The sequence below is a fragment of the Vombatus ursinus genome, unplaced genomic scaffold, assembly GCF_900497805.2.
Source record: "Vombatus ursinus unplaced genomic scaffold, bare-nosed wombat genome assembly UNPS02014801.1, whole genome shotgun sequence".
Taxonomy (NCBI): Eukaryota; Metazoa; Chordata; class Mammalia; order Diprotodontia; family Vombatidae; genus Vombatus; species Vombatus ursinus.
The window spans coordinates 9058878-9081417 of record NW_020954579.1 but is presented as its reverse complement, the minus strand read 5'-3'; the positions used below and the strand labels follow the sequence as shown (position 1 = coordinate 9081417).

At 36.1% G+C, this 22540-nt stretch overlaps 1 protein-coding gene across 1 annotated transcript in view; it reads left to right on the top strand.

Annotated features, from left to right (window-relative positions):
• The window catches only part of NSF (N-ethylmaleimide sensitive factor, vesicle fusing ATPase), a 210981-nt gene extending 192555 nt beyond the window's left edge, over positions 1–18426 (top strand). The window contains 4 exon segments of the mRNA XM_027872966.1: positions 3112–3246; positions 4644–4757; positions 16208–16263; positions 16723–18426. Of these exon segments, the coding sequence (XP_027728767.1) occupies positions 3112–3246; positions 4644–4757; positions 16208–16263; positions 16723–16744 (327 nt within the window). The 3' untranslated portion in view covers positions 16745–18426.
• The last annotated feature ends 4114 nt before the right edge of the window (positions 18427–22540 follow it).

Here is a 22540-nt window from a genome sequence, read left to right as displayed (position 1 = left end):
ACTTTTCTGCTCTCCCTTTATAAATAAGAAGAGAGTGGTGGAAAAAAAAGTGTGCTCAGCATCAGTTCCCTAGGTTTGATGCTGTTGTGTTCCGTCCCCCCTCTCTTTCTCTCTCCCAGAACCCTTATTTTTATTATTTATATTTATTATCTTTCCATTTAAACTTCTCTTCAATATCTACTCTCCATGGTTAAAGTTTGTTTTGTGGGCCTAATCCGTCCCTTACTACTCAACTTCTTACTCTCCCCTCCCTTCTCCTCTTGTTTCCCTACTGAGTGAAATTTATTTTTGCACCCGACTCTATGTGTATATCTATATTCTTCTCCTCAGTCAAATCAGATGAGCGAGGTTCAAGTGTTGTCTGTTCTTCCCCATTTACTCTTCTGCTTTTTTTGTATAGTCTTCTACTCATGCGATCATTTCCCCCTCCTTTTGTCTCTTTTCCCTCAATATATTCCTTTCCTCTTTCCCTTCTTCCTTTAAGATCATTGAAACATAATACAACCACTTCCAGGCCCTCTGTCTTACTAGACTCCCTCTATGACTCCTGATGACGATAGGCTTCTCATATTAAAATATGTACAACAGTTTGTCCTTGTTTAGTCCCTTGTGATTGCTTGCTCGTATTTACCTTTTTCTTTTTTGCTTCTCTTTACTCTTTCTTGTGGGTTTTTATTACAAAAGTCCTACACAGCTCTCTTCATCAAGAATGCTTAGAGGTCCTCTATTTTATTAAAGATTCATATCTCCACCTGTAGGATTATACTTGGTTTTGCTGGCTAAGTTACTTATTCTTGGCTATAAGCCTATATTACCTCCTGGAATATCATGTTCCAAACCCTCTGCTCATTTATAAAATCATGTTTTAGCTCTTTTAAAAATTCTTACTTCATCTCTTTTAGGAATTCTACTGGTACCCAAGATGTGTTTGTTTTGTTTCTGAGGTTTTGCTTTTAGTTATTTTGGAGTCATTCTCTTCTGGATTTGTGTCTTGAGTGTCCCTGTCACCATAATAGCTCTTTATGGTGGGATTGTTTCTTGTTTTTTTTTTTGGCTTGCTCATGCTTTCAGACTACTTCCTGATATTGACCTTGATGTTAGGGCCAGACTTTGCACATTTTCTGGAGGGATGGTCTGGCTGTCTGCATAAGTATTGTGTTATTCCAGTTGGCCTTCTTTCTGTTCCTCACACAATTACACTGATTTGCAGTTTCACTCACAGTGCACCAGAGCACCCATCTTTCAATACAATTCCTCCAACATTGACTATTCCCATCTTTTATCAACTTTACTGATGTGCAGTGTATGAGATGAAACCTCAGTTGTTGTTTCTATTTACATTTCTCTTATTATTAGTGATTTGGAGCATACTTTCATGTGATTGTTAATACTTTGAATTCTTTTGAAATTCATCTTTTGAGAACTGTTTGTTCCTGTCTTTAGACCACATATCTATTGGGGAATGGGTATTTTGTGTGTGTGTGTGTGTGTGTGTGTGTGTGTGTGTGTGGATAGCAAACCTTTATCAGAGAGATATGATACAAAAATTTTTCCCCATTCCACCTCTTCCATCCTTATCCTAAGTGCATTCATTTTGTCTGAGCAGAAGCTTTTCAGTGTCATGTAATCAGTTATCTATTTTATCTTTTGTAATTGTCTCTGTCCTTTGTTTGGTTAAGAATACATCTCCCACTCATAACTGTGAGATATGTATGATCTGTTTCTCTTCCTATTTTTTGTAGTGTGATCTTTAATATTACAAACACCTATCCATTTAGAATGTATTGTGAAATGTAGTATAAGGTGTTTGTCAAAGCCTAGTTTATGCAAATTGCTTTCCAGTTTTCTCAGCAATTTTTTATGAAATAGGGAGTTTTTTCCTAAGTAATTTATGTTTTACATTTTATCAAATACTAGATTATTGAGTTCCATTGTTTCTGATAGTTCCTTGTCTACTCTGTTCCATTTATTTCCTTCTGTTTTTTGACCAGTACTAAATGGTTTTGATGACTGTTGTTTTGAGGTCTGGAAAGTGCTGTTCACCCACTGTCCCTACCTCTTCTTATCATTTCTCTTGTTATTCTGAATCTTTTGTTTCTCCATTGAATTTTGTTATCAAATTCTATAAAGTATCCCTTCAATAATTCGATTAGTATAGCATTAAAAGTGTAAATTCACTTGGGTAGTATTCTTATTTTTCTTATATTGGCATGACCCAGTCATGAGCACTGACTCTTCCTGCAACTATTTAAGTTTTTCTTTATTTCTTCTAGAAGTACTTTGTAATTGAATTTGTATGTCATTTGTGTGTTTCAGTAGACTGATCCCCAGGTACTTTATGTAGTTTGTTGTTATTTGGAATGAGATTTCCCTTTCTATTGCCTTTTGAATTTTGTTGTTATTATATATGAATGCAGTTGATTTTTGAGTCTGCAACTTTGCTGAAGCTATTGTCTTGATGAGTATCTTTGCTGATTCATTAAGGGATGTTCCAAGTACATCATCATCATATCATTAACAAATACGGGTAGTTTTATTTCCTTTTTATCTATTACCATGGGTTCTTAAAGGCTGTACAAGTGGGAGCACAGACTGTTCTGTCAAGTTATAAGTATGGGTCCAATAATGAACTGAAGTTCTTTCATCAAAGGACTAATGTTTAGAAATACTCATCACCAGGTAAACCACAAGTTGAAATTTTTGTTCATTGCAACTCTGTGGCTAGCTACTGAGTTATTGAAGGGTTGCAGACTGTGTTGGTAGAGGGAATACTCCGAACTAATGAAATCCCTAAGCTATTAAAACTTTATACTACATTAAGACTTTCGGGATACCCAGTATATTGCCATTGCCACTTCTCCATTTCCCTGATTTTGTTTCCTTGCTTTTACTATAGAGAAAGAGTTCTTTAGAAGTTACCCTCATTTCTTTCTAAATCTTATCTTTTCTCAGTCTTTTGTGCAGGAAATTCTGAATATTTTATTTTCCTTTCTTCATTCATTTTTATATCTGGGATTAAATGAATATATTTTGTACATGATTTCTTTTTCTTCTTTCAGTGTTCCTGAAACTAATCCTCTGAATTTTCAAATATTTTCTCCTTATGATCAGGGACGCAAGCTTCTCATCATTGGGACCACCAGCCGCAAAGATGTCCTGCAGGAAATGGAAATGCTTAATGCTTTCAGTACCACCATTCACGTGCCTAACATTGCTACAGGAGAACAGTTGATGGAGGCTTTGGAGGTGATGATAAGTTAATGAATTGATCTGTGCATACTTATCTCTAAAATTTTCTGACCAAAGACAATGCAAGTTGTGAATAAATTCATTGTAGGATTCTTGGTAACTTATTTTAGTTATGACTAACACACAGAAAAGTATGGTATTAAGAATACATGTCTTCTGAAAGGGTGGAAAAATAAATGTAATTAGAAGCAAATTCATTACCTACTTCTATATTATGGTTAATATAGGCAGCACAGAGAACTGAAATTCCTCTTTCACACACTTAGAAACTCTGGGAGCAACATGCTAGTAAATTACGTGGAGAAAGAAGTATGGATTGTGAGAGGTAGTAAAATAATTAAGAGTAAATTACCTAGAACATTTGTGTTGGCTTTTAGCATACTTACTTGCACCTAATCAGATTCATTGTTAGCATTTGTATTTCTAATATAAAGCATTTTACAGAAGCAACTGCAAAATTTTAGAGACTTTGTAGAATGAGAATGACTCTCAAGACCCCTTGTAGGGTCAATTGTTATTTAAGTTTTAAAATATTTCAATTTCAGTGGGGATTCTGTAATCCTTGAACCTAACCCTAGTTTAATTATTTTTACTTTAGCAAGAGTATTCTTGTACACATCCCTACATTAAGTATCTGTTAAATGATTTTGCTAATTATAATGACCTGGTGACAAAGGACTTGAATGTCAGCTCCTTGAGAGCTGAGACTGTTTCATTTTTGTCTTTGCATTCCCGTCACCTAGCACAGTGCCTGACACATAATAAGCACTTAATAAATTCTTGTTCGTTGGTTGATTATTTAAAAGCATCTCCATGTGATCATTACAGCTCATGAGTTCTGCTGAATGCTAGAGTGGAATAACCATTATGACTTAACTGCATAGTCTCATTATTATATTTTAAAAATCCTTTTAAGAGTGAGAAATCCCAAAAAAATGTCAATATAGTTGGTGTATTTTAGCTTGTGTGCCTTTAATGTTTGTGTGAGGAATAAGTATATTGTTTTCCTCTTTTTTTTTCCTTTGCAAGGGTTCTATAGGAGAATGAAACACCAATTTATTCTGTTATAATACATGCAGCATTTTTCTTGAAGTAAAAATTGGGTTTTTCACTGTGATAATTGTTACATATTTTTGCTAAAAAATTTTTCTGTGAAATTACAACCAGTGGTAAAATGATACCAACTTTTGTTTAAAAGAAGTATTTATTCAGGATTAGAACTTATGTAGAAAGTGAGATCAAGGTTTACTTTAATGTATTATGAGAAGACCATAGCAATTTAAATATCAATACAGTGTTCTAATCATTCTCTTAAGGATTAATGTAAAAATTAACTATGCTTCTGATGTGGATTTTAGATACCATTTAAGTATTTTTTGTTTTCATTTTTCTAGCTTTTGGGTAACTTTAAAGATAAAGAACGTACCACTATTGCACAGCAAGTCAAGGGAAAGAAGGTCTGGATAGGAATCAAGAAATTACTAATGCTGATTGAGATGTCACTACAAGTAAGAGTCATCATTGATATACCATTAAAGGATTTATTATTTTATTTTACAAAGGTTTAATTTTAGCAAGCTAACAATATTATTATATTCTTTAGGTCTTGTGTAATATAGTTGTTTGCCTCTGAGATTGTGAAATATAATCTGATGAGTATTCTTTCCTTCTTTTTGTTCAAACAAATAGGAAACATTAGAGCTAACATCACCTTAGACATCACCTAGTCAAGCTTCCTCCTTGTACAAATGAGATTTTATCCCCAAGAAGCTTTAGTTATTCTCTCTTGGACTTTACAGATGGAAAGCACCTTAGAAAACATCTTCTTCAACTCCCCTCTTTCACAAATAGGGACTTCGAGCCCCAGAGAAGGGAAGTGACTTGCCCTGGATCAAAAGCTAATGAGTTGTATTGTTGAGCTGAGAATCCAGGGCTCTGGGGTTACTGTCTGTTGCATGTTACACTACTTACCTTAACTGGATTATGGTTTAATTATTTATACTTTAGTACAAAAGAATATCTCAATTGTATGGTTATCTTCAATTTTTTAAATCATTCAGCACCTATTCTGAGCACCTGCTACATGTACAGTAGTATATTAGGTACTCACATTAGTGAGTTAAGCCTGTACAGAAATTATTTTGACTAGGGCCAGTCCTAAGATAAGTCATGAAATTTCTTTACTACCTTTCTGTTCCCACCATCAGTGTTCTTTTTCCATCCTTCTGGAATTCCTCTTCTACCTTCTGTTCCTCGTGTAGCTTTTCTCTATGCTTATCCTGTGTCCTATTGAATAACTCTTCTGGCAAACTTATTTTTAGTTTAAAAAAAAAACTAGTCCCTGCTAAGGTGTTCTACAGTATTTCAAAGGATTTGGGAATATCCTAATGTGAGTATTCACTTCAGAAGTAAAAATTGGAATCCATCTATGCCTTCTCTTATTAATTTTCCAAAGGAAACTCCACCTACCATGCTGAAGGCTTTCCTCTGGGGCTTCTTACATTACAGTGGTCCCAGTGCAACATGAAGAATGTCCTCTCAGTTATTGCCTATCCTCCATATATGACCAGCCCACTTTCTTTTCCAGTCATACATCTCTTTGATCTCTTCTATATGGCTTGTTGTACACAGTTCTGTAACTGTGTTATGCTGTAGCCCTTTCATGTCCACTGTGTGTCTCACTGTTGTCCTTTGGTGACTTCTACTTTAGATTCTCCAGAAGTTGTGATATTCCATGATTCACAACCATAGAACACCACCAGAGATATTGATATTAGTAAGATTGGCCTTGGAGTTATGGGAAGGTAATGGCATGTTAAGACCTGTAGAAGCCGAGATTACCCACAAACACCCTAGAAAAAAATGAGAATGTAGTAGAAAGAACAATGATAAAATTAGAAAAATATAGCTACAGACTCCTCTATCCAGTCCAGAACTGCACAGAAGAATCCGAGAATCCAGCAGAAGCTTGGAGCAGAAAAACGCTGGGGCAACCAGCAGCCAAAGCATGGACCCATACCAGCTCTTGGTTGTTCAGTGCCCAGAGCTTAGTGCCTGGGCAACCTGCCAAAGAAACAACAGGAGATGGGGCCAGGCGAGCGCTCGGCAGCACAGGCAGCCAGGCAGCCCCACTCCCAGCACTGCAGCCAGGTAACTTGGGACCTAGGAAACCCATACCCAAGCCACAGAAGTAGAAAGGGTCCATCCAGCGCCTCAGAAACAAAGGCCTGCTACCAGCGCTATCAATAGCATCTGGGTGGGGACCTATCAGGCTCACAACAGAGCCACATCTAGGTTTGGAACTATGTGAAAAGAATGAGACAATAAAGGTGCCAAGGAAAAAAACCTAAGTTAAGTCACTAGGAAACTGAGCCAAAAACCCAATAATTCCTGCAGAAAGCAGGGGCAAGTCTTATCCACTGTACAGGACCAAGGCTTGCCCATGCAAGAGTTAAGAAGAACAAAATCTCATCCAAACACAAAGTCCCAGTTCAGAAATTGAGTCTGGAGATATGAGTAAATAGAACAAAATGCTGAATATAATGAAGAAATATCTTGGACTCAGAGAAGCTCAAGAGGTAAATCCAAAAAAAAAAAAAAAAGGAGTTATAACACTACATGTCCAAATAAAGCCTCAGAGAAAAAAATGTCCTGGCTCCAAGAAATAAAGGAGTACCTGGAAGAAATGAAATAAAAGATACAAAATGCAGTATTAAAGAAAATAACAGCTTATGGAGAAAAAACTAATTTTTTAGGGAAAATTAACACTTAAAATACACAATGGTAAGTCTTGACCTAGAATTGAACTCCCTAAAAGTTAGAATGGGCCAAACCAAAAGCAACAACTTTTTAAGATGACAAAAAATATTAAAGTAAATTTAAAATGGAAAATTAAAAGATTGAAAATAAAAGCAAAAGAAAATGTCACTACTCTTAGAATATTTGGACTACGTGGACATCATGACCAAAAACAAAACAAAACAATCCAGATACTATATTTGAAGAAATCATAAATAAAAGCTGGAACAAGGGGGCAAAATGAAAATAAAAAGAAACCACTAGTCACCTCCTAAAAGACGTACCAAAAAAGAAAACTTTCAGGAATGTGTCTATATTAGAATGTAAACAAATGAATTGTATGCATCCTATTATAGGATGAAAAAAAACAATTGTCCCCTCAAAACCTTACTGTCTTCAAGGACAAATAACATAAATATAAAATATATATAAATTTAAGTAAGTCAAGCAGAAGGCTTGGAGGTAGCTTTGTTCTATTGTTTTATGGTCCTAGGAGAAGGAAATGGGAGGGAGGAATAAAGGAATATCCTGGGAAGGAAAAGAAGAAGGGAGCAAGACCATAACCGAAATCCAAGGATTCCAGTTCAAAGGGGAAAAAAAATACTGGAAGCTACCAGAAAGAGTTGAGGTAAAGTGCTGAGGAGCCACAATTAGGAACACACAAGACTTTCAGAATAAAGAGAGGAAAGCCTATAATAAAATATTCCCAAAAGCAAAGATGAAGGTTTGCAACCAAGAATAATCCACCCAGCAAAACTTAATTACTATGGGGGGGGGGGGGGGGAATGAACCTTTAATGAAAGAGAGAACTTCCAAACATCCTGATAAAATTAGTTGAACTGAGCAGAATTTTTGAAGTACAAATGCAGAAGTCATAAGAAACATAGAAAGGCAAATATATTTGATCATTGGAAGGAACTATATGATGATGGATTGTTTATATTTCTGATATAGGGAGGAAAAACAATTGTCTCAGAATCTTAATGTCTTCGAGTATCATAGGTAAACCTAAATAAATCAGGTAGAAGGTCTCTAGGGGTGGTTCTGTTCTGTTCTGTTTTGTGGTCCTAGAAGAAGGAAATGATTGGAATAGAGGAATATACCGAGAAGTAAAGGAGAGGGAAGAGGAGGGAACTTATTTTCTTACATAATAGTAGTGCACAAGATGAAGACTATGAGAACATAAAGGAAAAGGTCCAGGAAACAGTTATCCCATGAACCTCATTTTTATCAGAACTGGACCCAAGAAGGTTGAATATACTCACAAACATGCTTGTAAAAACACATATCAACAACATAGTATAAAAATAAATTAATCTCAGCAGGGGGAATAGGAAGAAACAGAGAGGGAGAGATAGAGGGCAAGATAGGAAAGGGAGTAGTCATAAACAAAACAAACTTCAACATCAGAATATATAGCATGAAAGGCACGGTAAAAGGAAAGAAGAAAAGATATGATTGTGGACTAGGCAAAGGGAAGAAAAGGTAAGTGGAACAGAAACATCCCTTCAATTATACATCACTCTTGTTAAACAAAATCTTCCTTTTTTTTTTCATTACCTTCTTTGTAAAGAGGGGAGCACAGAACATAAAGAAGTACAAGAGGACAGAATGGAAAGAAATACAAAAGCAGCATTCTTCCATGAACATAAATGTGATGAATTCATCCATAAAATGAAAGAGGATATAGCAGAATGGATTATAAAGTAGAACACAGTGATATTTTGTCTACAGGAAACACATTTGGAACATAAAGATTCACATGGAGTTCAAATAAGGGGTTGGAGTAGGATCTATTATGTTTCATATGAAGCCAAAAAAGCAAGGATAATAGTCATGATTTCAGATAACAGTGAAAAAAAACCTGATAAAAGAGATTTTCAGGAAAACTCTGCTGTGTATAAAAGCTTTATAGGTAATGAACAGGTAATATTTTTATACACACACACACCAAGCTGGTATAGTATCTAACTACTTAAGGAAAACTTGCAGGGAGAACTAGACGATAAAACTATAATGGTGAGGGACCTCAGTGTATCCCTTTTAGACCTAGGTAAATATAACAAAAAGATGAACAGTGAAGAAGTTAAACACCTGAATAGAACTTTAGGGAAATTAAAGCCGATAGATTTATGGTGATTACTGAATGGGAACATAGTTAACATATTTCTCAACTGTTCTGGCATCTTTACAAAGATAGACCATGTATTGGGGCATAAAAAACTCATGAACAAATGCGGAAAAGCAGAAATACTAGACACTCTATTGAATATAATACAATAGAAATTATACTCAATAAAGAGTCTTTGGAAGGAAGATTAAAAATTAGTTGGAGATTAAATCATTTAATCCTAAAAATTGATGGATTAGAGAATAAAATGTAGAATCAGTAGAAAATTCTGCAAAGAAAATAACAGCAATGAGGCTACATACTACAAATTAAGGGATAGCACTAAAGCAGTCCTTAAGAGAAAATTTATGTCTCTAAAATAGGGATTCTTAACTTTTTTGTGTGTCATGGAGCCCTTTGGCAGTCTGGGGAAGCCTTTGCACCCCTCCTCAGAATGATGCTTGTTGCCTACATTCATACCTGAAGGAAATGCTAAATTTCATTTAGAGGTTAGTGAAAATAAAGATTCTTTTTTTCCCTGGATAATTAGTGGATCTACTGAAATCTATACATGGACCCTCAATTAAGAACTCCTGTTCTAAATGCTTTCATCATTAAAAAAAAAAAAAAGCTCAATTAATTGATGGTGCAATTTAAAAAAACTGGAAGAGCAACAAATCAAAAAATTCCAACAAAACTCTAGAGGAGAATTTCTGAAAATAAAATATTCACAAAACTGAAGGCAAAATAGAAGTACTATTGAACTTTAAAAATTTTTAGAAAAAAACTAAAAGCAATAAAGTAGATAAAAATAGCTTATCTCATTAAAAAAAGGTAACCTTCTGGTTGCAGTGTAGTATTATATAGCTTGTTCTTGTGAGACACTGGTACAAGGTATGCTGTTGTGCAATATTTCTAAGGTGATGGGTCTTTAGATGTGTACAGCAACCTGATGCTAATGTTCAAAGTAAAAGAAGGAGCCATTAAAAAAATGAAATAAAGTTAGCTTCTCTCTTTAAAAAGAGGTAAACCAGATTGTTCTCATCAAAACTAAAAAAGGATATTTCATAACTGAAAATGAAATAAAGGAAACTATTTTGCCTAATTATATGCCAACAAAATTAATAACTTAGATGAAATAGATGAATATTTACAAAAATATGAAATACCTAGTTGGCCATAGGAACTAGATTATTTAAATAACCCAATATCAGAAAAAGAAAATGAACAAGCCATGAATGAATTCCCCAAGTTTAGGGGGGAAGAAACAGGATGAGTTTATTCAGATGGCTTTACAGATGAATTCCATCAAACATTCAGAGGACTAATTCCAATATTACTTAAACTGTTTGCAAAAATAGGAAAAGAAAAGACCTTTCTGAACTTTTTCTGCAATATAAATATGGTCTATATACCTAAACCAGGGTAAAACACAGTAGAGAAAGAACACTAGAACGCTGGAACAGTAGAGAAAGAACACTAGAAGCCAATATCCCTAATGAACATTGATGCAAAGAGATTATAAAAACATACTAACATATTAGCAAAGAAGGTACAATACATATTAAAAATTATTATATACTGTGACTATATTATATTTATACTAAGAATTCAGGATTAGTTTAATAAAAGGAAAATCATAAATATAGGTGATATTAATGGCAAAAAAAAATTTTTTAAACCACATGATTAAATCAATAAATGCTGTAAAACCTTTTGACTTAATCACCACCCATTTCCGTTAACACACACAGAGAGGCATAAATTGTCCTTTCCTTATTTTGGTAAGTAGTATCTAAAACTAAACACCAACATTATATATAATGGAGAAAGGTTAGAGGCCTTTCCACCTAGATCAGCAGTAAAGCAAGGATGTCCATCTTCATCACTACTATTTAACAGCTAGAAATACGAGCTGTAACAATAAGACAATAAAAAGAAATCAAAGGAGTAAACATGCAAAGATAAAACAAAATTAACAGATTTTGCAGATGATTTGATAAACAATTTAGAAAACCTAAAAGTCATAAAAAAAAATTAAGTGAAACATCTTCAACAAAGTTGTGAAATATAAAATAAATCCACGTAAATCATCATTTCTATATATTACCAAATAAAACCCAAAAGGAAGAGATAGAAATTCCATTCAGAATCACTGCAAAATATACATTTGTGAATCTTCCCACCAAGATACGTAAGAACTATGTGAATGTGACTATAAAATATCCTTTACAAAAGTTAAGCAGTCCTAAATAAGTGAAGAAATATTAATTGTTCATGGGTAGACTTTGCCAATATAATCAAAATGACAATACTACTGAAATTAATTTAATTATTCAAAGCTATTCCAATTAAAACTGCCAGATTATTTTATGAGCTAGAAAAAAATAATAATGAAATTTATCTGGAGGAACCAAAAAGATGAGAATCTCAAAGGAAATCATGAGGAAAAAAGTGGGAAAGAGAGGGACCAGTGGTATCAGATCTCAAACTATATTAAAAAGCAGTAATCTTCAAAGGGATTTGATACTGGTTAAAAAGTAGAAAGGTTGCCTGCTAATACAATAGTGGCAGAGCTGGGGACTGTCTAGCTATTCTGGAAAGCAGTCCAGAACTGTACCCCATAAGTACCTAGGACCTTCTGTCCTAGCAATACTCCTACTAAGTACGTGCCTCAGAGAGATCAAAGAACAAAGAAGATCCATTTGTACAGAATTACCTATAGCAGCTCATGGTAGACACTGAATAAATGCTTGTTGATTGGGGAATCATAGCTTACCCTAAAGATTTACTCAAAAAAAAACTTGTTTCTTATAGTTGCAGGCCAGTCTGTCAGTCACTGCTGTTTTCTAGGCTTAAAAAAAATTATATGTAATTTCTCTGTGCTCTAGTACATGGTCTATTTTTGTAAAAGTATTATGTGTTGTTGGAAAATATGTATATTCTTTAATGCTCTCATTCATAAAATGCCATTAGTCTTTCATTTCTTAAATTTTCCAACAGTTTGCTCAGTTTTACATTTTCCTTTTTATCTTTCTATTAGAATTGTCCAGCTCTGAAAGAGGAACATTAAAATGACTTTCAGTTATCATGTTATTACTTGTCTTTTCACAATTAGTTATCTATTTTTATTTTTGTAATCAGTTAACTTTCACTTTATGAATTTAGATGCTATGCCATTTGGTAAATATGTTTTATATTGATATTAATTCTTTGTGTATGGTTCCTTTAAGTATAGTTTTCCTTTTTAAATTTTTGTTTTTTGTCATCTAGTAGTATCAGTGTAACTCCTGCTTTTTTGGCTTCACCTAGTAGATAGCAAATTTTGCTCCAACCTCTTGTTTTCATTCTTTATCTTTATTTTTAATTATGTTTCTTGTATGCAGCAGGTTGTTAGATTTCGCTTTCCGTTACGGTTTCCATTTAATATGTCATTATGTTTACATTTAAGGTTGTGGTTATTAGATTTGAGGTTTTCTTCTATTTATTTCTTTTGTATTTTATTCTCTTCCAAAGTTAGTACTTTGACCACGTAGATCAGTTTTGCTTACGCTGTTTTAATGCTCTTCTATTCTGTCAGGCTTTTCCCCTCACAATTTTTTTTTTTCTTTTTGCATCTCTGTGCTCCATTGCTGGATAAAATGCTTCAGTGGTCCTTTAACCACATCTTCTGAAGGAAGCCTTTTGAGTTTGTTCTTTGCAGCGGTTTGGGCATACTGTCACTGATTCCTCACATGTGTACAATCCTCTGTAGTTGTCATGATGGTGTAATGAAGGCAGCAGGGATGTGGGACTCAGGAGACCTGAGATCCAGGTCTCACTTTGTCCATTGCCTGGATGTGTGACATCAGGCAAGTTACTTTTTTCTCTCTGGATCTCACTTTCCTAATCCACATGATAAATGGCCTGGACAAGGTGATTTTTCATAATCTGTGATTATTTTTTATGCATGTGTGCATCTTTGTATCTAATACGAAGCTCAGTCTTGGCCACCCTGCAGAATCTGACTCGGGAATCTCTCTAGTGACTAGAATTACTTTGCTTGGGGAGAGGAGATGCTAGAAAGAGGAGAGAATTAAAGTAGAAAGGAAAGTTGGACAAATCATAGATCATTATCATAACATTTGAAAGTTGGAAATTACTTTAGAAATAATCTTGTGCATCCCCTTTATTTTACAGATGAGAAAACCAAGGCCCAAAGAAATAAGGTGACTTGTTGATGATCACAAAGTTAGCAGTAGTGTTACAGTGCCAACACAGGGCTCTTGGCTCCCAGTATAGTACTGGTTCCATGAAATGGTTTGATGATTCCATCAGACCATCATGACAGCTTTTCTGAACTCTACCCAGTGCTCTTTCTACACTGTGCTAGAATGCTAAAATGGAGAATATTCTGGAGTGTATTTACCCACTCAGAAAGGTAGAATTCAATGAAAACCCTACCACAATAGAATTGGAGCCCTCTGTCTCTACTGTCTCAAGCTCTGTCCTGGCACAAGGGTCACAGGGAAAGAAATTTTCTAGTAATTTTGTCCTTTGCCAGTTTTTCTCTTTCACTCTGGAAGGTATTAAATGTGAGCCCAGGCAACTTTTCTAATCCAATTTGTTACCTGTCTTTTCATATTTTCCCAGCTATATCTTCAGAATGGCATCCCAAATTGCCTTTTCCATTCAATATATTTCACAGCAAAAACAGATTTAAAAAATACTATTGAGAATGCATTAAATGAAAAGATAAATCTGAAATTGGTCATTGGATTCATGAACAAATGGTTAGAGAAAAACATGAACTCTATAAAAATATGTCCCCTACTGATTGCTTTAAGTGTATGGTCTTAGGAACCTAAACTTTTAGAGGATGAATTAATCTACCAACTGGGCTGTTTTTGAATAAATTGATTTACTTGCAGTCTGAGCAGTAAATTAAAATTACAGGCTAATCACATTGCTCAAGATTCTTTTTGGTAAAGGTATAGATACAGGTGTATTGGCTCTTTTCTTGGAAGAAGATAAATCTGTCAGAGTGCTCAGCTGCATTCTTCATTTTTTAGTCTCAGTACTTAAAAAAAAAAAATCATTGCATGGAGAAAAATATGTAGCTCTTTTCTCCCCAACCCCCACCTTCTTCCTTTGATGCCTCCAAGTCAGGGATCAAGTTAATGCCTCTTATGTATGTGGGCTAAAAGGAAGAGTGTTGCACTTGGGCCTAATCTTCAGCCGACTGACATTTCATAGACCTCTAAGTTTGCACTCCTTCATGTCAAATGGATTTCGTGCAGCTGAATGAATTCTCTTTAGATCTGCTTACGAGAGGCTGAGCCTAAGTGAAGAGGCATGTAGTTTAGCAGAATATAAGTCATGTTACCTCTCTGTTCACTCTACACAATTCTGTTAAAACTTGCACAGTACTGAGGATCTGCTCTGACTGGATGTCACCTGAGGGAATAAAGTCATTTATCTAGATTACTTTTTTCCTCTCTTTTTCTTGACTTTTAATTCCATAGCTACAGGCAAGTCAGTAAGTCATTGCTCACACATATTAAATATATTAAATGGGCAAAGACCTGCAAGTACTGACTACAACAGAGTTGCAGCCAATTTCATTTTTTAAAAACTTGACAATTGATTCACATGTTGTTTTATTCCCAAAGAAAAATGTTTCTTTTGTTAAAGATTCACACTTTTCCTAAGTCATTTGTAGTATGACCTCTCAACTGTGATGCATGTGAAACTCTTTTTCTTGTTTCCTGAGATAGAAAAAGTCAGTAATCTTAAAAAGAAATCCAATTGCCTATGTACCCACAGCTGCACTGAGTATCTGAAAGCTATTCCTGGAGGGAAGGGAGTTCCCTCTTGGGAATCAGACTCTCGTCCTGGAACATTTTTTAAAAGTTAGGTATGTTTCTAACAATCCAAGCTCCTCTTTGAGCTCTCGAAATGTGTTTGATGTGACCATTTTCTAAATTATTTCACATATCTGCTGAATGAGTATGAGTGGAAAGTGGTAGGGAAATTCATTTTTACTTTATACAGGTTAGAAATGAAAGCCAGTGATGTGATTATTAACAGAATTGATCATCAGAGGTGAATTCTAGCATCCTTCTTTCTGTTTTCATCTTCACAACACCCTCAGCAGTTACAGTGGGTTATTTCCCTCCTTTGAGGTGGGAACTCTGAGACCCAGAGAGGGGGGAAGTGTTGGTCATAACAAAGTTAATCATAAATCTCTGGATTAGTAGGTTGATCAAGTTTAGGACTAGCAACTAAGTTAATATCATTTAAACTTGTTTTGTTTCAAATGTAGTCTTGCTTTTCTTTTGACCTGACTTTGTGTATTGGTTGAGGGGATTTTCTTACCACAAGTTTCTCTAGTTGGCTCTTCATCATCAGAGAAGGAAATCGAGAAAGGAGACGAGAATAAACATTTATATAGTGCTTCCTATGTGCCGGCCACTATAAGCCGAACACTTTGTAAATATTATCTCATTTGATCCTAACAACAACCCTGTGAAGTTGATGCTATTATCCCCATTATTACAGATAAAGAAACTGAGGCAAACAGGTTAAATGACTTTCTAGTGTCTGAGGCTGGATTTGAATTCAGGTTTTCCTGACCCTGGCCCAGAGTTCTGTCTGCTGTGAATCCGCTGTGAAATGTGTTTAATCTGAGCTCTTTGTAAATGGCCACCTGTCCAGGTTACTTACATATGTCTCATGAACATGTAATGTTTTTCTTATACTGGTAATAGCTAAGGAGCTCCTGAGGTGTTTTGTGTGAAAGGGCAACTAAACCAGTCAAATGATGACACCCTGTTACAGCCCTGAAGGTGGGAAGCTCCATGTGGAGATCCAGCTCTGTTTCAAAACAACTTACGTATTCTGTTATAGATCATATTAATGGAGAGAAGACGGATAAGGAGCTTCTGTTGGTCAGTCAGAAGGTTACTGAAGTGCGGGTGTTAGTGTTTATTTAGGATGAAGTAAATGTCCAGTTAACTGAAGCACAGTATATTGCTAACCTGGATTCCTTATCTTTTTTGTTATATTTAGATGGATCCTGAATACCGGGTGAGAAAATTCCTGGCTCTCTTGAGAGAAGAAGGGGCGTAAGTAGATGCATCTAAAGCTGTCAACCCAGCTTACATTTTGATAGCTGCCTCTGTTTAATCCTGCCACATCCATGTTTCTAAGAGTGGCCTTAGAGTCCACGTATTTGAGTTCTCAGCCATACTGGGATGTCTTTGTATTTGCTTTTATTTTCTTTCCGAATTATTCTCTATCATTGTAGGTGCGATCAGAAACCGAGCATAGATGTTGTACTGATGATTTGTTTTCCCTGACCTCCATCTCCAAACCTGTTGTCAATAAAATTGATGGTGCATATTTAGTGAATATGATCTTGCCCTGTTTTGAAATGCTTATCTTGTCCGTGGCCAGTGCTGTAACAGGAGGAAAAAGCTCTGAAAGAGATTTTTTTTTGCTGGTTCACTTTTAGAAAAGTTCATGTGGCAAAGCAGGGCCAACCCCATCAACGTGGTAATTATCTCTTTGATGTTCCTTTACAGTAACCCCCTTGACTATGATTGAATGTGGACTGTCTGCTGTGCGAAGTGACCAAGGGAAGTGACCGAGGTGAAGATGACCGCCATGCATCTTATTCAAGGGCACTGGCCTAGCGGAAATGCAACTCTCCCTTCCATAAGCCCTCAGTCTGCATGTGTAGTGCAATATATTCTCATTCCTTATGCTCGTCTTAGATACTCTGGTGTTTTTGTGGCAGGTGATAGTTTGCTTGGTGTTGTGCTTCTGTTTCTGTGCAGACTAAAAAGACTTTCTCACTCAGTTTTTTAGGTGTGGAAAGAATGCAGTCTACTTGCTAACATTACACATTTCAAGTGTTCTGCCCCACATACCACCAGTAAATTTAATGAGCATTGCAAGTAAACATCTTGCTTGTTTAACTGAGACCTGACATCATCATAGGAAAGTGGGACAGGAGGGGTGCCTTGGAGGGGATGTGATTGTCTATGTATTATTGATGTATTTAGATGTCAAAGACAAAAATTAGATTATGGATTTCCAGAATACCCTTTATTGCCCTTGCCTAAACACATGTGAATCTGAATTTCTCACTTACTCTTTCTTTGGTCATTTGAAATAAAGTTTGCAATCTGTGGTCAGAAAATTTTTACTGGTGAGAGAACAAAATATGACTGCAGAGGCAGCAACACATTAAAGACACAGAATTTTCCATTAATATTATTTGTTTGATTTGGAGAAATTCAGCCTATTACTACTCTATATTTGTTAAAAACCAGTGAGAGTTATTTGTGGAAAAGTGTACTACCCTAAACAGAAAGAGGTTATTAAAAATAATTCAGGAACTTCTTTGTGCTAATTAGTGTCCAGCTTTAAATGAGCCAGTTCCTTAGAGCACTATGAAGTTTGTTAGTATCCCTAAATTTTTCTTTCCTCAGTGAGAAAACTTAAAAGTTATAGTCCAGCCTTTCTTCCTTTGGAACCAGCTACCAAAGTGCTAATCTATACTATGCAGTATCTAAGGAATACACTATTATTATTAGTTGAAATATCCAAAAAGACTACCTTCCCCCTAATCTTTTGATTTCATTCTGGCAAGTATGTCAAATTTCAGTTATCATCTGCCTGTTCCTTCCAAAAGGGACAAGGCAATCAGCATTCATTTCTTTTTGGTGACTTTTCTGATAACTGAGTTAGAATGTGTTTAATTAGGTCAGCTTGTCTGGTAATGAGGCTTGTAGAGCATGCCACTTTCTCCCCCACCCCCACCTTCAAAGGGAAGACAAACAGCCCAAAGCCGAGTGACAGAACTTGATGCTAGCCTAGCCAGCCTCTCTGCCTGAGCTTGCAAGCCCAGCGTGACATGGGTCTCTGTCATTTGTCCTCCTGGGGGGAGAGCAAACCATTCTCCAGGCCTTGTGGATATCCTTTTAGCATAGTCTTATGCACGTCATCAGCTTTCTTTTGGGGTTTTCATCCTCTGTTCATTTTAAGTGATGTATACTGTGAAAATCTGTGATTTCCAGTGGCCAGTATCCATGGTGACCCCTCTCTGTATAAGATCTTGCAACTTCCTCTTCCCAGGAAATCATCACATATTATATTAACTTAATGTCTCTGGTTAAATGACGTAAATGTTTTTATTGTGCTTTTGTCCAAGGATATATTGAGAACTATGTTATATTTAATGCCAATGACTGGATGCAATAAATAGCACATATACTTGGAAAGTTTGTCAGCCTCGTGACTTTGCTCAAGTAGCTGGTGGTCTTTTGACTCTGTTGTGAAGAGAATTAAGATAGCGACAGAAGCTACTCACTTCAGTCTCAAGGGGTGGAGAACAGAGTAAGGGGACTATTTTTTTTTTTTGCCAAGAATCACCAGTTATGTATAAAAAAGGTGCACTACAAGTAAAATTGCAAGTGCTTTATTTTATTTTTCCCTTTGGGAAACTGAAGTACAGAAGCCATGCAATAAGTCAGTAATGAAGTTAGAAAGAGAAACTCTTCTTAATTAGAACCATACCCTTCTATGAAGCACACAAATCAAGCAGTTCCAACCTTCCCATTGGGGTTCTTCACAGCTCTTTTCATGGTAAATTTGGTGTCCCTCTGAGATTTTTTTTTTTTTTTCGTTTTGGTTTTATTACTTTGTTTGCATTTTCCTGTGGTATAGAATCTCTCTGCGTAAACTGCTTCAGAGTAACTCTGAAGCCCTAAGTCACCAAATTAGGACACAGACTGTACCAGAAGTCTTGGGTCCCGATGTAGAGTTTTCCTGGGACAGTCTGAAGACTTCTGGGGGTGGCTGGTGCGTCTCTCTAAAAGTCTCTGGAGAGTCTCTAAGAGCATCTGAGAACTCTGCAGTGAATCCATTCCCTTGGGAATCTCGGCAGATTTCTCTGAAAGAATGGCTTAAAATAAGAACCAGGCAATTATATATCTGAAGTTAGCCAACACACAATTGATTTCTGGAACAACAGGTGACTGGTGGCACCTCTCTCCCTCGCTAGATGAATGATCAGCAGGTGATTTCTATCAAATTTCTTCTAAAACTTAAGAAAAAGAGAATACTTTTCACCTTATTCACACCACTTCCCAAACCCTTCAGGCCTCACCTTTCACTTTTGGGCGAGACAGTGACTTACACTTTATACTGTTAACCTATTTGTTACTATAGAAACGGAAATAACTAGTGGTGTGCTGGTAAATGTTTAACAATCAGCTCTTGGGGGGTGAGGGTGGCGGGAGCTGTTTGTATGACACACTTTGCCATTTAATTTATTTTATTAGTATTTTCTTCATCACTTTCTTAAGTCTAAACAATTATCAAAACAGTAAATCAAGCCTTGATTTATAGCGGATGCAGATTTCTAGGGTGTAAATGCTCTCACATTGAAAATTTGACTATCAGCTCTCATGAGCCTTTTGGAGCTAGCATTAGCACAGCCTTGGACATAGCATAATTATCTCTAAAATAATGCTTTGCTTCGGGAAATCTTTTCATTTTTTTTAAATACAGGTATTTTGAAACTCCTTTGAGTTTCCACCAAAGATCACTAAACCCAGCTTTTCAGTATCTGAACACAACTGATGGCGAGCACATTTTGTTCAAAGCCCGTAGTCCCAGGTGAAGGACAACTCCAGTCTAAATATGAAGGTGGAATAAGCATTCTTCCCTTTTCTTTCCCTGCTAGCTTGGTTACAGGCCTCTTCAAAGCAGTGGAGTAATGAAAGTTTTGTACCAGTAATATGAAGGTCGTACATGAATTTTAAATTGAGGTGCTAAAACTATAGGCAGCCTCTTATGTTTTCTCAGGCGCTTCCAGTTCTTGAAATAAGCCCCCTGACAGTGTATGTGCTGTATGTCAGGGACCGCATTCAAATTCAAAAGATACCACCTCTGATCAACAAGAAACCCTACTACATGAACATAAATAGCACAAAATTTGCAAGAGGATGAGAAAGGCCAATGACTAAAAGTTTCTTGCACACAGTCCCCATTCCCATACTTCGGGAGCATAGGATGAATAGAAACACCATGCCCCACCTCCTCGCAAAGTGCTCCTCGGGGTTTCTTTTTTTGGGGGTAGAGGTGGGAGAAGGGTGGGGGAATGGAATGAGAGGCAGGAGAGAATCAACAAAGCAGCCATAATTTTCCCCCCAGTTAATTTCCTTTCCAGCATCAACCAAAAAAAAAAAAAGTTGTACCTAAAATTGTGTCATTACCTCTGTTGCTTAGCCTACCTCCCTCATCCCTCTCTGCCTTGGTCCATCATCTTTGCTTCTTTGCTGCACACTTCTCTCCTGGTTATTTTCCCTTCTTTCTTCCATAGTAAATGATATAACTTAGAAAGGAACCTTCTGATTAGTTTTCATTTTATCTCTTCCTGAGGATCTTATTTCCTCGCTTTTTGTTAAGTCTCTCTGGCCATTTTGCCACCCGTGAAACTGTACCTAAGTTACTCTGCTTGCAAAATGAAGCAAATTAAATTCCTTAGTTCCTTCAATCTATCTTGCTAGGACCTGGTGAGTCTCCTGAGGGCGCACTGCAGTCCGTAAGAGAGAGAGATCACACAGATTCACACAGACTGGTTATCCATTCCATATGTTAAGACCTTAAGGAATGAGGAGGAAGGGGGGTGCAACTACTAGTCCTGCCCATTCCACTTTTGCAAAGTTCCAGTTATTGAGAAACTTTCCTTCTGTCGAAGTAAAATCCGACTGTCTTTAACTTCCACACGCTACTGATAGTTTTGCCCTCTGGGGTTACGTCGAACATACTCTCTCCGAGATGACAGCCTTTCACATAAGACAACTATCATGTTCCCTTCACAGCCTCCCCCCTTCCCCCGATCCTGTGTTTTCACCATTCCAAGTTAAACATTGCCGTGTCTTTCACCTTATCCTCCTATGGCTCAGTTTCCCCCAAGTTGTCTTCTGGGAGATGTGCTACCTTAGAAGGACACAGTAATCCTGATAATGTCTGATTAAAACTGATCCAAATTGATATATAACCAAGTATATTAAGGAGTCAATTACAAAAGAATGGGAAAACATTCTCTCCAAACTCTTTTAGGGGTATACTGATAAACATCGGTCCATCCTCCATCCTGATTAGTGTAAATTCTAAAGGTTGTCTGATAAGAGAAAGTGCAGAATAAATAAATAGTATAATGTAAATATGAAAGCACTTTTGAGCTTCAGAGAGAGTTGCTATATTTAATGAAGGTGAAATTTTGCAATTGGGTCTAAAGACTGGAAGAACCATCTCCTATTCTGAATTATAGAATCTCATGCTTTATAAGACTTAGATTAACTTTGGACTTTAAACCAAAGAAACAAAAACCCACCCACCTGGAATACATCTACTGAGAATTCCTACTCTTACTGCTCAAGCCAATCTAGAAATTATAATGTCTTCCATGAAATTAAGAGACCTGAAATGTCATTCCCCACTCACCAGCCATCATCTTCATTCTATGACTTATTCCTTATAGTGGGGCCAGGAGCAAACTACTTTTAGTGACATTTTACAGAACATTCTCATATACCATTATGTCTTATTTTACAAAATAGACATAGTTTTATCAGAGGTGCCTGCAAAGTAAATCCTGTATTTCTATAGACTTCTCTTATAAAATTCCCAATAGACTATAAATTGAAAACATTTTGTGTAGAAGGGACTAAATTGGTTAATAGTCCAGTGGCACTTCCAGAATTTTATGGTACATTCTTGACCCAAGGATCTCCTTTTTACCATCAAAACTCCCCACTTTGTCCACTTGCAACCAAAACAGCTTCAGATGAGACAGGCGATCCTGAACATTTCCAGAATATGGCTCACCCCCTTTTTTATGGAAGGAATATAATATCTGATTTTTTTTTAAAAAAATCAGGCTGAAAAATTTCAGCTTAGCAGAAGATGCTACTAATCTAACATACAATGCTGTCCAGGCTGAAAAGTCCTTAAATATAAGGTATCAGGCTCTATAAATTTAGTCAGTATCCAATGTTAATCAATTTTACAACTTGTAAATTATGTATATTGAGTTTATTTAAGTAGGAGGTTGCCTCTGGTAACTTTACATTGTTAGTAGCTCAAATTTTATTATGTGATATGTTTAGAATATTCTTCCACAGAAACAGGGAAAAGAACCTTGACCTGGGGCCAGGGACCAGAAAGCTAAGATCTCCACATTTGAAGTTACATATTCTTGGTCTTGTGAGAGTTCATCTGTAAAGTACACAGACTATAACCACGTGTCAGTTTTAATTTTGTTTGCCTTCTCTTTAATGACTTAACAGAAAAAAAAAACTGCATGATGAAATATATTTTCTCCAA